Source organism: Oryzias latipes, chromosome 17 (assembly GCF_002234675.1).
Source record: "Oryzias latipes chromosome 17, ASM223467v1".
Lineage (NCBI taxonomy): Eukaryota > Metazoa > Chordata > Actinopteri > Beloniformes > Adrianichthyidae > Oryzias > Oryzias latipes.
This window is the reverse complement of record NC_019875.2, coordinates 27,871,226-27,885,160: the sequence shown is the minus strand read 5'-3', so window position 1 is coordinate 27,885,160 and position 13,935 is coordinate 27,871,226. Positions and strand designations below refer to the sequence as shown.

The 13,935-nt window shown below is 39.2% G+C and overlaps 1 protein-coding gene across 15 annotated transcripts in view; it reads right to left on the bottom strand.

The window, feature by feature from the left end:
* Positions 1-53: 53 nt before the first annotated feature.
* The window catches only part of obscn (obscurin, cytoskeletal calmodulin and titin-interacting RhoGEF), a 70,661-nt gene continuing 56,779 nt past the window's right edge, over positions 54-13,935 (bottom strand). For 14 of the 15 annotated variants that reach the window (XM_023964965.1, XM_023964966.1, XM_023964968.1 and 11 more), the window contains 23 exons: positions 13,865-13,897; positions 13,666-13,764; positions 13,060-13,278; positions 12,885-12,918; positions 11,639-11,691; positions 11,415-11,513; positions 10,590-10,646; positions 9,547-9,686; positions 9,232-9,432; positions 9,077-9,153; positions 8,831-9,001; positions 8,546-8,705; positions 7,922-8,038; positions 7,677-7,841; positions 5,640-5,798; positions 5,384-5,561; positions 5,159-5,272; positions 4,887-5,054; positions 4,162-4,264; positions 3,944-4,073; positions 3,544-3,637; positions 3,312-3,354; positions 54-2,711 (listed from right to left, as the gene is read on the bottom strand). In XM_023964965.1, coding sequence (XP_023820733.1) covers positions 1,631-2,711; positions 3,312-3,354; positions 3,544-3,637; positions 3,944-4,073; positions 4,162-4,264; positions 4,887-5,054; positions 5,159-5,272; positions 5,384-5,561; positions 5,640-5,798; positions 7,677-7,841; positions 7,922-8,038; positions 8,546-8,705; positions 8,831-9,001; positions 9,077-9,153; positions 9,232-9,432; positions 9,547-9,686; positions 10,590-10,646; positions 11,415-11,513; positions 11,639-11,691; positions 12,885-12,918; positions 13,060-13,278; positions 13,666-13,764; positions 13,865-13,897 — 3,695 coding nt within the window. In that variant the 3' untranslated portion in view covers positions 54-1,630. The remainder of the gene's footprint in view (positions 2,712-3,311; positions 3,355-3,543; positions 3,638-3,943; positions 4,074-4,161; positions 4,265-4,886; positions 5,055-5,158; positions 5,273-5,383; positions 5,562-5,639; positions 5,799-7,676; positions 7,842-7,921; positions 8,039-8,545; positions 8,706-8,830; positions 9,002-9,076; positions 9,154-9,231; positions 9,433-9,546; positions 9,687-10,589; positions 10,647-11,414; positions 11,514-11,638; positions 11,692-12,884; positions 12,919-13,059; positions 13,279-13,665; positions 13,765-13,864; positions 13,898-13,935) is intronic. The other variant, XM_023964967.1, reaches the window with a different exon arrangement.

Sequence of the window (13,935 nt, the reverse complement as noted above, 5' to 3'; positions counted from 1 at the left end):
TTTTTTGTCTACATGCATTTAAAACATAGGGGGAAAAAATTGCAATAAATATATTTATTTCAGTACTTTTATTCAGCCTTTTTGTCCAAAACTACATGTGTACTTTACAATTACAATCCATTAGTGCTGTAAAATTACACAACATACTCTAAATTACATCTTTTCAACAGCACAAACCACACACATTTGTAAGGAAGAGGAAATTGTTCGAGACGGCGCAGAGAAAAGCTCCAATCCTGCACACCAAAGAGTAAAAGTTCTGATTTCTCTGAGCAAAAAGGTTCATTCTGAGTAAAAGCAAGTTCATGCAGTCACACGTGGTAAATAACCTGTAATAATACCTACTTTGTCTGAGCAGAACATCTGCTTCCATGTAAGATAGTTGAGAAATACGGTTCTTTACTTTAGTCTTAAGAGATTAAAATAGCCGTAAAGAAAAGTAAAAACCAGCAGTGAAGAAATATTTTCTACTTAGATCGTTCATCTGTGGATTTAAATGACAAATCCTCTAACTACAATATTTTGTGCTCAAGAAACCCAAAACCCAAATGCAATAAAAATAACAACCACATACATTTCTAAATTTCAGAAGTTTTTTCTTTTATCTTCTTATATGCAATCGATTTTCTGAAATTCTGTGTTTAACAAAAGCAACATGAAAACAATGGAAAATGACAAGATCAACTGTTTTATTTGACTTCTTAACATATTTTTGTTGTTTTGCTTGTCATTCAAAGAACAAAATGAAACTGAGACTCGTCTTAAGTGGATTAAAATAATACTTCAGTTATCGCTTTCCACCATTCAAGGGCCGGTAAATATACAAGAACGGAGGATGAAGAGATAAACGAAGCAATAAATCCAAGAGATCAAACCAAAGAGACGTGTTTGCACATCCATAAGCAAACTAAAAGATCAGTTTTTGCTCTGACATTATGAATCCCTCATGAGCATCATCCAGATTCTCCTGCAGAAGAAATCGTACCTTCAGCCTCTTCTGCATATTAAAATATCATAAAAATTGTATATATAGTATATATATAGTATATATAGTAGTTATCTACTATATATAGTAGAATTTAAGTTAGTGTCTCCAGATCCATAATTATGATCGCTGATAAGCAACCTTTTTTGAAGCTTTTATAGTCAATGGCGGACAAAACCGGAGCAAAGTTCCAGCTGTTTTAATCAGTTAAACCTGTTTAGTCTTTCACTTTTCTAGTGTAAAAACTCTATTGTTTCCACCGTTTCTCATAAAACTTTGAGGATCGGTCTCCTTTTTTGATTCGCTTTTTTATCCCTTGTGCTATCCTAGGCACTTTAACATTGGGAGTTGGGTCATCTAGACCCACTAGACAGTACTCTGAACCTTTTTCTTCAATGATTTATGATCTTCACTGGTGTCCATGGATTACATGGAATCTTTCCACCTTTATCCACCTTTGTCATGGTAGGGAGAACACGGCAATGTAAGGGTGGGGTCATCTAAGATAGCACAAGGGTTAAACTGGAATGATCTGGAAAATCTAGCCCACATATCTTTTTCTTTTTATGAATGGAGACATTTTCTAAAGTAGAAAAGTTCCTGTTTAAGACTACAAGGGTTTTTATTAGTAGGTTACATGTTTACTTATTGATTTTGATAGAGGTTATCTTTGATTTGAAGAGTGACAGGGTTTCCGACGGATGTGTAACCGTAAGTTTGAGTGGACACTTTAGTTTTGAAGCTCTGCTGACCGCCCTCGACCCTCTGCACCTCCGAGCAGTACGAGGGTTGGACCTCCAGCTTTGCGTGGCTCACTTGGACCGGGACTCTCCTCTCTGGCCTGCGTCGGGTTTCGCTGCCTTGCGGGAAAGGAGGCGTGAAAAGACTGCTGGAGAGCTGCTCCTTGAAGCGGCAGAAGAAGCCGCTCCTCTGCCGCGGCGCTGCATGGGGCCGGCCCACATTGAGAAGCACCGGCTGCCCCACCGTGGACCCCCCAATCTCCCTCTGGAGCACGGAGACCTCGCAGGGCTTTTCATCAGCCCCTCGGTGGGAGCTCGAAGAACCGAACGTCTCCCCTTCCTCTGGGACGTAATCCTCCAAGTCTTCCAGAGTCAAAATGTGATCTCCTTGTTTCAGGGTGACGGGTTCCTGTGTTCTGGATGAATCACAGTCATTATTTTCCTCCTCAGACTCAAAGATGACAGTTAGATCATCCTGATCTTCACTGTCTTCCTCAGAGAGAACAGACGACAGCTCACTTGGCTCTCCATAAGGAGACCCCGTGGCAACGAGAGACCCCTCTTCCTCCTGAGGCAGCAGGTGGTCGCTGACATCTTGCTGCACCAGCTTGTTGTTGGAATTGTTAGCGTTTGGGTTTTCCACAGACCTCTTCGCCCTTGAGGGCGTGGCGGAGCGATCAGACCCTGCAGGTGAGACGCCTCTCCTCCTCGACAGCCTGGGGGACTTGTTGACCTTATACTCTATAACCTCCTCCACTTCAACCCACCGGGGCTTGCTCTCCACAGGCCTGGCCTCGGCGCCTGCAGGCTCAGTGACATAAAGAGTTGGGATGGTGGTCTTCCTAGAGGCGGGCATCCTCCTGGGCCTGGCTGATGGGGGCTCGGGTGTGGACGTCTCAGAGCGGTGCGCACCAGCAACAATCAAACCAGGGGATCGGTGTCTCCTCATCCGTGGGTTCTTCACCACGGTGGTAATAGTCTCCTCACTGCAATAAGAAGGAGAAGTGCAGTCACTGAGATCTGTAACAAATACCACGCTGTATGCACATTTCACACGGCCGACCGAAGCTGGAAGACTTGAACCGACACCCATAAATCACACATTTGCTATTATGTGAGCCTAATAAAGTTAAGGTGCCTTCTGTGATCCGTAGGGACACTTCTCAGTTGGGGCTGAATCACTTATGTTGTCGTTTGGGCGATAAACAAAACGTGGAATTCGTCTGAAGTTTTTGATTGAATATAAATGTCGTGTAATTACTTGCAGTCATACATAAAGCTGTCAGTTTAAAAAAAACATCCCTCCCATGGAAACAGCCCCTCCTCTCATCATCCCTGTGATAGATTCGCATTCAGGCTTTAAATGCAGCACAATGCATAGCGCACTACACGCACGGAAATGTGCTCCAAATTCAGTTTTAGCTTTAAAAACATGAGCAACGCTGATTGTTTATACTTAGATTAATGTACAGTTTGACTCAGTGTTTACACACACGTTTACTTGTTTCAGCAGGATACTATCAAACAATTTCAAAATAAAATACAGCTTAGATGCATTCAAGTCAATGAGGAACAAGCCCACTTACATGATGATGGTTTTCTTTGGGATTTTGGTTTCCTGCTCGGTAACTGCATGTAAAACACAAGAATTTAAAAGTCGTCTAGATAAATGAACAGACAATAAAAACAGTGCCTTTGCTCCTTACATTGTCCTTAAACCACAATGAAATTGTTGTTTTCTCATCTTTTTTTTGTTGTTTATTTACAAGAACTAACAGACGAAAAGCACTACAGAAAGACAGACAAAGAAAGACCGACCTTCAATGATGATAGCCTTCTCACCAGTCCGGGCTGCAGCAGAGGGGAGGACTAAATCAGCCGCACACTTGGCACTGCCCAGACGGTTAGACAACTGAAAACAGAAAGAGACATAATTATGACTAAGTGATAACCGGTCTGCAAATAAAACACAAAGTGTGAAAACATTTATAGAAACCGCCGTCAAATCTTCCCTCAACAACCCACAAACCAAACACTTTATTTCAATTACTTTTGTTATAAATATGCATATGTTATGTGAAGGTGTGAAAAAACTGTTGAAAAAGAAACTCTCCCGCTAGCTTACAGCCCCACCACGCCTCCAACCTAACATTACTGGTGCAACAAAAATGGCGAGCAATAGTGGAGCTATGTTTGGAGCGGGTCTTCAAAGACAAACCTCACACTCGTAGTGCCCCAGGTCTCTTTCTGTCAGATTTTTAATGACCAGAACCAGAACCCCACTGCGGAGTTCACTGTAGGTTTGATATTTCTCCTGGTCAGTTAGCAGCCGTCCATCCTTGAACCACCTTAAACAAGATAAAATGTAGATTTTTTAAAAAGAAAAGACGGTTAAGTAAATTATTTATTAAACAATAACAACCCAGAGGAGTATACCTTATTTTGGGACTGGGCGCACTTTGTATGACACAAGTAAACTGAGCATCTTCACCGGCAACAAACACACAATTCCTCATCTTCGTCACAAAACGAGGAGGTACTGCAAGAAATGCAAAATGTTTTAATCAAACACTATTGAAAATGATGATCATCAAATGAGAATAGATTCAGAATCAAGTATTCACCCAAACCAGGGTTCACCTGGATTAATCTGCCTGATTTATTTTTTCTAAAGAATTTCCTTTGATACCAACTTTAACTGTTGTTTAATTTATAATTTTGGTTTGATTTATATAAGCCCGTCTGGGTATTTATGTTTGTTGCAAAGTTTAGTTAAGTTTTAGGTTAATTCTGTTCACACAAAAGATGTTCCTCTTTTTCCTCTTTAAACCATTTGGAATCAGCAGACTATCATGGTAAACAAACATTTGACTTAAAACTAATTTAATTACATGAAAATTGTAAATATAGACGATGTGTTTACTTTTTAAAAAAAAAAAAGTTTTTTCAGTAAACAAGAACGTGTATTTGAACGGTTAGGAGACACAGTTATTAAAGCTAAAATGTACAAAAAACTGTTTTGGGTAACCTCTGAATTATTTTTTTTAGCTTAAAACAGGAGCCGTCAACGCTCAAATCAAAGAAAATGTGGTTTTCTGGTTTTCAAATACAGCAGCCTGAGCATCTTCATCTTAGAATGAGTTTTTCTGCTTTTCCTTTACCTTGAACAGTGATCTTTCCAAGAGTACTGGCATTTCCAGCTGAGCTCGCGGCAAAGCACATGTACTGGCCAGAGTCATCGGCGGTCATGTTATCCAGAATCAGAGTGCAGGAGCCATCAGGGTCTTCAATGATGATGTGATGAGGGTCCGCCTCAACTTGACGGCCGTCTGCATGTCCAAAAGGAAACAAGCAATCAGCAAAACATTTGCTGAATGGCTTTTATTATTTCTCGAGGTTTTAGAAATGTGGAAAAAAAATAAAAATGTTTAACCTTTGTACCAGGTGATGACAGGTTTGGGCACACCAGTAGCTTTGCAGGCAAGCTTAACCGTTTGGCCCAACTCTGCAGTGCAGTTTGCCAAAATTTCTACAAAATCAGGAGGATCTGGAAAAAAATATCATTCAATCTTAAAATGCTTACAAAAAGCAACTTTACAACCAGCTTGTTGGTCTGAAGGTTTTAAATATAAGAAAAAACAAGGTCTTTCTGAATTACTCCATGCCGGCATGCTGAATCGCTGCTGCAGTTCCCTGAAGTCTCTCAGCCACGAGTTCTTGATGGTAACAGTCCGGGCCTGTAGAGTGTATTTCCTCACAGAGTCTTCCCGCTCGTGCCAGATCTCAAAAGCGCGGTCGTCGCCCTCAACTGTTTCATTCACATCGATGTTGTTCAGCTGCAACAGGTTACAGAGGATCATAGTCAGCCTTCAGGTGGATAAACAGAGGGAAAAACCTGAGACATGACTGCTGACCTTCATCATGTTCTTGAAAACATACGCTTGCGTGTCAGTGTTACTATCTCTCTTCGGTTTGCAGATGATGCAGTAGTTTTTAAAGAGGAAGACGTGGCGGTGGTGGCCCCTGGAGGATGATCTGATTCCAGGAGCCCCCTCCCACACCTGGAAAGGTCCCTGAGGTAAGAGGAACACCAGTCGTGTGTTAGAAATCAAACAAAACACCAATTAAAGCCGTAACCGGCATTATATCGCCTGCAGGCGCCACCCTCCCTCCCTCCCCTCTCACCCCTTTATTTGAGTTTAACCCTTGTGCTATCCTAGGCACTTTAACGTTGGGAGTTGGGTCATCTAGACCCACTAGACAGTGTGCTGAACCTTTTTTCTTCAATGATTTGTGATCTTCACTGGTGTCCATGGATTTCATGAAAAAGTATTCAAACCAAAGAGACATGTTTGCACATCTATAAGCAAACTAAAAGATCAGTTTTTGCTCTTACATTATGAATCCCTCATGAGCATCATCCAGATTCTCCTGCAGAAGAAATCGTACCTTCAGCCTCTTCTGCATATTAAAATATCATTGTTGAATGATATTTTGAATTGTTTGTGACTATAGTAGAATTTAAGTTAGTGTCTCCAGATCCATAATTATGATCGCTGATAAGCAACCGTTTTCGAAGCTTTTATAGTCAATGGCGGACAAAACCTGAGCAAAGTTCCAGCTGTTTTAATCAGTTAAACCTGTTTAGTCTTTCACTTTTCTAGTGTAAAAACTCTATTGTTTCCACCGTTTCTCATAAAACTTTGAGGATCGGCCTCCTTTTTTGATTCGCTTCTTTATCCCTTGTGCTATCCTAGGCACTTTAACATTGGGAGTTGGGTCATCTAGACCCACTAGACAGTACTCTGAACCTTTTTTCTTCAATGACTTGTGATCTTCACTGGTGTCCATGGATTACATGAAATCTTTCCACCTTTATCCACCTTTGTCATGGTAGGGAGAACACATCTATGTAAGGGTGGGGTCATCTAAGATAGCAAAAGGGTTAAAATGAAACCTTTTCATAGGTTTTAGCCCAATAACTTTAAGTATGAAGATGTGTTCGTACATAAGTGTGTGTGTCTGTATGTCTCTATAAGTGTTTGAATATGCACATATACTTGTTCTTTCACAGGAAAAATAGAGAAAAAAATTCAGAAAATTTCTGTCATAGTTGTACACTTTTTATTTTATTCTTTTTATGTATTATTATTATTTATTTATGTATTTTTATTGTTTTTTTAATCCTCTATATTGTGTTGTTTGTAAGGGAGTTTTGGGATGTTGTGGGAGGGTTATTGTGAGGGTTTTCATGTGGTTAAGTTTGTATAATAAAATTTCTGAAAATATGGTAAAAAAAAAAAAAATCAACAAACCAACAACTTTTCCAGAGTAGCTTGTTGATGCTCGAGGGGTAAGAAGGCAATGGATCAACAGCTCCAGGAGGAGTTTCAATTTGCAGATGGCGCAAAAGGGGATTTTATTTGGGAGGGGGAAAATTCAAGATTGTGGCCTGTTCCTGTTGTCAAAGGTCAAGCAAACTTTAGTTGTGGTTGTAAACTTAAGTCAGTGGTGTGTGTGAGATTTTGTAAACATCAGTTGAAAAAAATCTTTTCTTTTCCAATATCGTGTGAAAATATGAAACTAGCCAAAATAATTTTAATAATTTCAATAATTTGAAATCTTCCTCTGAATATCACGACACATGTGTTTTGGTTTAATTCATGGATTTTTTTGAGCACCTTAATAGATTTTGACCATGCCCCCCCCTGTGTTGTTTTATTTATTTTGGGGGAGGGGTGGGTGGATCATTGACTATCCCTATAAGTAATTTTCCCCAGGTACTACGCTCATTTTGGTTTTGAATACATGACTGCATTTTTGCTTAAAGACGCAGTAATAAAGAAGAATTGAGAAAACGTCACATGACGGTTCTCGCAGTCAGTGACGGCTGCAGGACAGAATGAATTCCCAGAGAACTCCAACAGCAAGACTTTGAGCATAAACAACACCTGTCTTATTGGTTCTCCGAGAACTTCCAGGGTAGCCGGATAGTTCTCAATCAGGGAGACGTGGTGGGTGTTGTCAGAGCGCTGAGGGAGTGCAGACACCATAGCGTACGCTTCCTCCAGCAGGCAGCAGTTCTGGCCATTTCTCGCCTTGTTCCGGATAAAATCCTGGAGATGATGGAGCAGAAATGTCAACATTTGCTAAATTGAATGCATGTAAAGAAAAGATCCATGTGGGAAATCGTCACCTTGAGAATGCCCTTGTACTTCTGAATCCTCTCAAGGGGTTGCTTGAGATAGGAGTTGATGCTTCGCACTGGGGGACCTGCAGGGTCGGCACTGGCCTGCTCTTTGTCTGTGTAGTCCTGGAAAAAAGGTCATTCCAAGAATGAAAACAGCTGGACTGCCAGAGAACTACTCAATTCAGTGTCAGGTATTGTTCTGTTCTGTTCAGTATACTTATTACTTAGATTAGAAGAAGAGTTCCACAAAACATGAATACTTTTCAATAGAATATAAGTCCACACTTCTTCTGGAAAGGAGCAGCGAGAAAAGAAACTTCCTGTTTATTCCTGCCTCTCTATCAAAGCTTAAAGCAAATAATTTTCCTCTAGTTTCTCCTTTGCAAATATGTTTTTTAAAAGTCTGTCAAAAGAAAAACATGTTTGCTTTAAAGTATTGCAAACAACTTCAAACTAAAAATCAAATGTATTACCTTCTGAAAATAACTTATTGTTTGGGCATTGACAAATTGAATAATTAATGTTCAACAAATATGTCTCAAGTAAATAAATGTCATGCATAAAAAAGGCACTAGAAGAAAAAAGGAATAATTGCGGTATTGAATTGCATTTGTACTTTTGCGGTGGTACCTTAAAGAAACGGTGCACAGTCTTGTCGCTGACAGCAGATTCAGCCTGGCTCTGACCTACGAGATACTGGAGATACCTCTCAAAGCCTTCTTTGTTCTTCAGGAAACACATTGCTACATCATCATCAGTTTCACAGTCACTCAACTTTGGAAAGAATGTCCTACAAACAAGCACAGGAGGGAGCTGGTTCAGTCAAAAACCGTATCGGATCCCATCAATCTCAGAGTTTTTCACTCTGCTCTTCAGACAGAAGACCCAAATAAGTGAGGTGACCAGTGAGCTTACTTGCTGTGGAAGGTCTTGATATCTTCAATGTTCCTGAAAATGGTTTCCTTCTGGCTGGAAATGTCACGACCGGCATCGGGGGAGTCGGCGTGCTTCTGGTGGTGGGACGTAAAGAAATCCACCTCCCTGACAAATTCTGATTCTCCGTTTATCAAATCTTGAATCAGTTGGCTGGAGAAACAAAAAGAGTTGGTAACAGTGCGTCTTTTGTTTGTGTAAATAGCCTTAAAAATGAGCTTCTCTTACAACAGCTTTCTCTTGTATTCCCCCTCAGAGACCTCCTCTGTGCTGGTTTCCGGAAGGTCACCCGAGTCAGCAGAAAGCTGCACAAACGCATTTTTAACAAAAGTTTCACAAAAGATTGAAATGTTTGCAGCACACAGACGCTGCAAGCTTTATACCTTGAGTTTTTTGTCCAGGTAAGCGGGTGAGACCCAGCCTTGGCGGGATGGGGTTGTTTTTGTGGGCTTGGTACGAACTAACCACTTCAGCGGATGAGCCGAATCCAGAACTTCCACATACTGTCCCTCCTTCAGGGAGATGGAGTCTTTGCTGGCCAGAGTCGGCGTGTAGTCCGCTGTTGCTACATAGATGTCAAACATCTAAAAGAATATTTTCATTATCAATCCAAATGTAAGACTGAGATGGAAAAGAAACAAAATCTATATTTATTTAGCACCATTTTTGCAATTTAGAAAGCAAATAGTTGATTATACCTCTCCTCGGGCATCTCCTTCATCCGACTCTGAGGAGGAGTCTGCGATGAGGGAGGGGGGTCTGGATCTGCCGTGGTGAGGAGACGGCGAAGGGGTTTTTGTCTCGTCATCACTGTCACAACCTGGCACGCGTAAGGATGCTGGAGCAGCAAAAACGGCAAAAACAAAACAAAAAAGAAGCTCATCTAGTGTTTCATTGCTACTCATTAAAAGCACATCAGTCACATCGGTCATCAACTTTAATCTTTTTGCTTAAACTTGATTGAAATCCGATCAATCGCTTACCGTAATAAGCATTTCTAACAGTTACTTCCTAGATTATAATCAGTTTGGGTTTTTGTTCAGGAACTGACGGAACTATTTCCTTTTTAGTTTATGAATTGCTCAAAAGTCTAAAAATCTTTAGAGATGTAAAGTGTAACATGAAAATCTTCCATATCCAAAACTTAATCTTACGTATTTGTTAGTGGCGTCATGCAAGTACAGGTGGTGCTTGATTTTATAAACTCTTTACATACATGTTCCTCTAGTGAGCATGTATTTCAGCTGTGAAGCAGCATTAAAACACATTTAAACCTTTGAAATGACACAGAAACACACAATATGGCACTGCAAAAAGAACAAAAGCAAGTTGTTTAAGAAAAAACTGTAGACATAAAATAACTTTTTACCAATATGACAGAGTTTTAGGGCCGCCAAAAAAAAAGAAAAGAAAGTAAAATTACGAGATTTTAAGTCGTAAATACACGAGAAAAAAACTCGCACATTTAGGACTTTTTTCTCAAAACTTTATTTCGACTTTATTCTTGACATCTTGACTTTATTGTAGACATTTTGACTTTATTCTCAACATATCAACTTTTTTTCCTGTAAGTGTCGAACAAAAACAATAACAATTATCCTCCAGAATTTTTTTTCTCACCATGGCCCTAAAACTCCATCGTGTACCTGCACTGCAAAAAGTCTTCATGGACTAAATTTATAAATGTCTTAGAGGGAAAGAAAGACCATAACGGTGATGCTGTTGCATTTTGTATACATACTGGAATTTTTGGGCCAAGATTTCATCCACTGGAGGACTTCCTGATTCTGTAAACTGTCTGAATAACAAATTAATGGTTGAATGAGAATTGATTTGGTGGATTGATTAATAATGGAAATTGTTAAAGTTTATGTCTGTAAAACAAAAAGACAAGTTTCAAATAATGTTAATAAAATATAAAGCATGCAGAAGCAGAAACATAGCAGGAAATTATAAAACAAACAAACCCAGACTGGTTTGGTTTCATTTAGAAATCAACAAAATGTCAATTTAAAGAAACCAAAAAAAAAAAAAAAACAGCATGGAACTGTTTATTGTCATTTTTGAACATGAAAACAATTTTTACAATTAACAGATAATTAAAATCAACCAAACCTGGTGGAATTTAAGCAAAACAGCATTTAAGGATTATTTTCAATATTTTAGCTTTTTTTTTTTTTGCATCAACAGATTGATGTAAAAAAAAGTTATAGCAATGCAACAAACAGATATTTATTCCAGCATAGAGACAGTGAGTCAGAATCATCAATAATGCACATGCAAACACAGAAAACTTAAAATCTGTATTTTAAAAGGAAAATAATGTTTCCACTTCAAGCTAAAACGGTTTCAGATTTAGAAGGAAATTAGAAACTGAAAGAATATAAAGATTTAATATATCAAAACAAATGTCAGTTTTGCTTTTTTTTGTTATCAGTTGATAGAGCTATTACTACTTTAAACCAGGTCCTTGTCTGCCTGTGCTAACATTTCTCAAACCTCGATTTTAAAATGTAAGTATAAATTTTTATAGCCTTGCTAAAGGGGTCGGCGGCAGGATTCTTACCTTGTGTGAATTTCGCTGAAACCATTTCAGTGATCTGAGATGTGAGTTTCATGAGGAATTCCTCAGTGCCTACTTCACCAAGGTAAGGTATTTTACCCTCTTCAGGTGTACATGGAGAAGACAGAACACTTCAAATACTACAATACATTTCTGCAAATGCAGTTTTTTTCACACAAAAACTATATTGACAACATAGAAAAAAAGATTTCATAGCAAACACTTGCCTGTTCCTCTGCTAGTCTCCCCTCCTGGAGGAATCACTGTGATCCCAAGAGAACTAAGGAAAAATAAAAAATGTTTTATGTTGTTTGGCTCTACTTGCATATTTATGTAATGTACTGTAGGCATATCTATCTATCTATCTATCTATCTATCTATCTATCTATCTATCTATCTATCTATCTATCTATCTATCTATCTATCTATCTATCTATCTATCTATCTATCTATCTATCTATCTATCTATCTATCTATCTATCTATCTATCTATCTATCTATCTATCTATCTATCTTTGTCATGTGATTTATTGATACTTAAGGATTCTTAATTCTGTCTGATAAAAGTTATGAACCGGATAATGATAAATCACATAATAAAATGGTTATGGTAGAACAGGGGTGGGATTATATAAGTTTGCTTCGTTCACTCCCTTTCAAGCAATGTTTAATTTTATGTCTAATTATCCCGTCATTGCATGAATGGATAACTGATAATTGTATTGTTTTTGTCCGCTATTCTTATTTGATTGCTTGAAATAAACCATTTCAAATCAAATTCCAATCAAAATTAAAAATAACATACGATACTGTTGTATAGGGTGCTTGCACCACACTTTTAACCCTTGTGCTATCTTAGATGACCCCACCCTTACATTGACGTGTTCTCCCTACCATGACAAAGGTGGATAAAGGTGGATTCCATGTAATCCATGGACACCAGTGAAGATCACAAATCATTGAAGAAAAAAGGTTCAGAGCACTGTCTAGTGGGTCTAGATGACCCAACTCCCAATGTTAATGTGCCTAGGATAGCACAAGGGTTATCATTACTAAGGTGTGAGCGCTGGCACTGACACAAATGCTGCACGCACAGGGTGTGCACGTGAATTCCCTGTAGGACACAAACTTCACTCTGATTGCTTAGTTTCCTAAATTCAGTCAGGGGGCTGGAAAAAAACAAAAATCCGTACAACATAACTTTGCCCTACCTACTTCCCTCTTACTTACCCTTAACGTGTTGTTTGATTGTTCACTACAACCTGTCGCCCACAACATACTCGTGGAAAAACATATGCATGAACATTTTTGCTTCACAGGTTCACTGAGTGGTCTACAACTTTGATATTTTGTGTGGGCCACCTTCGTGCCCCGTACAGCCTGTTTTTACCCGTTAGGACAGTTGTGACTGAGGCCTTGTGTGCTTGTATTTGAAGTATATGTACCTTCGATGGCATTTGATTTGAAATTTACCTTGAAGGCATTGTTTCCTTCTTTGGTTGTGGTGCTGGAAGCAGCAGAAGAGACAAAGATCAAATCATTATAATCCAATTGCAAGCACCAGAGGCCATTTTTACTCTGTGCCTCTGTATGATGCTTCACTATTTCATTTCAGAGCACCATAGTTTGAATGCATTATTTTACTTACTGTCATCCACCTGCAGATGAGCCGTGCAGACGCACTGTCCAGCTCTGTTTGTAGCAATACAGGTGTAGATGGCGCTGTGCTCAGACTCTACGTCCATCAGGATCAGGCTGTGCTGGCGCCCAGAACTTGCTATTTTGTATCTAGGCGTCTCAGGCTTGATCCACAAGACATCCTCCTCCGACTTTTCCTTTAACCAGGAGACCATCGGTGTAGGAGACCCTAAGAAAAGAAAAAAAAGGTGTTCAAGGAAATTGCATTTGGTAATTAAAGAGTTGATATGAATGTGGTGTTTTTCTGATCGTAAGGTCGTGTCACACAGTCAATATGTCAAAATTACTTGACAAAATTACTTGAAATTAATTGACGCACAAATCCCTAATGAATTGCAAATTAGCAGCACAATAATCACGCACGGTTCATGTTCTATGTCGATTTACATTTTCTTTGCATGGTTCATGTAGTTCATTTGTGATTCATCTGTGAAGATTTCACCTAATGACCACAATTTATTTTTCACGAATATTCACATTTGACCAATTTTCCTGTGTGGAATACATGTGTAGTAGCTTTGTGACACGGCCTTTAGAAAAAAGGATTTGGACAAACCTTCTACTTTGACAGACAGAGTGATGCTCGCTCCTTGTTTTACTTTTCTGTTGCAGAACCTCTCCAGAAAGCGGGGCGGCACCAGGGGCTCCTTAGAGTCTGAGCAAAAATAACCCAACACATAAAAAGTAAGTCCCATTTTCGAGTACAGAGTACCACTGTTCTAGTTTAAGATGAACAAAAATAATTACAAGATTACCTTTTTTGTCTTTTGGCATAATCTCCCCTGGACCTGTGACAAAAATAAAATGTTTACTAAATCAGACACAA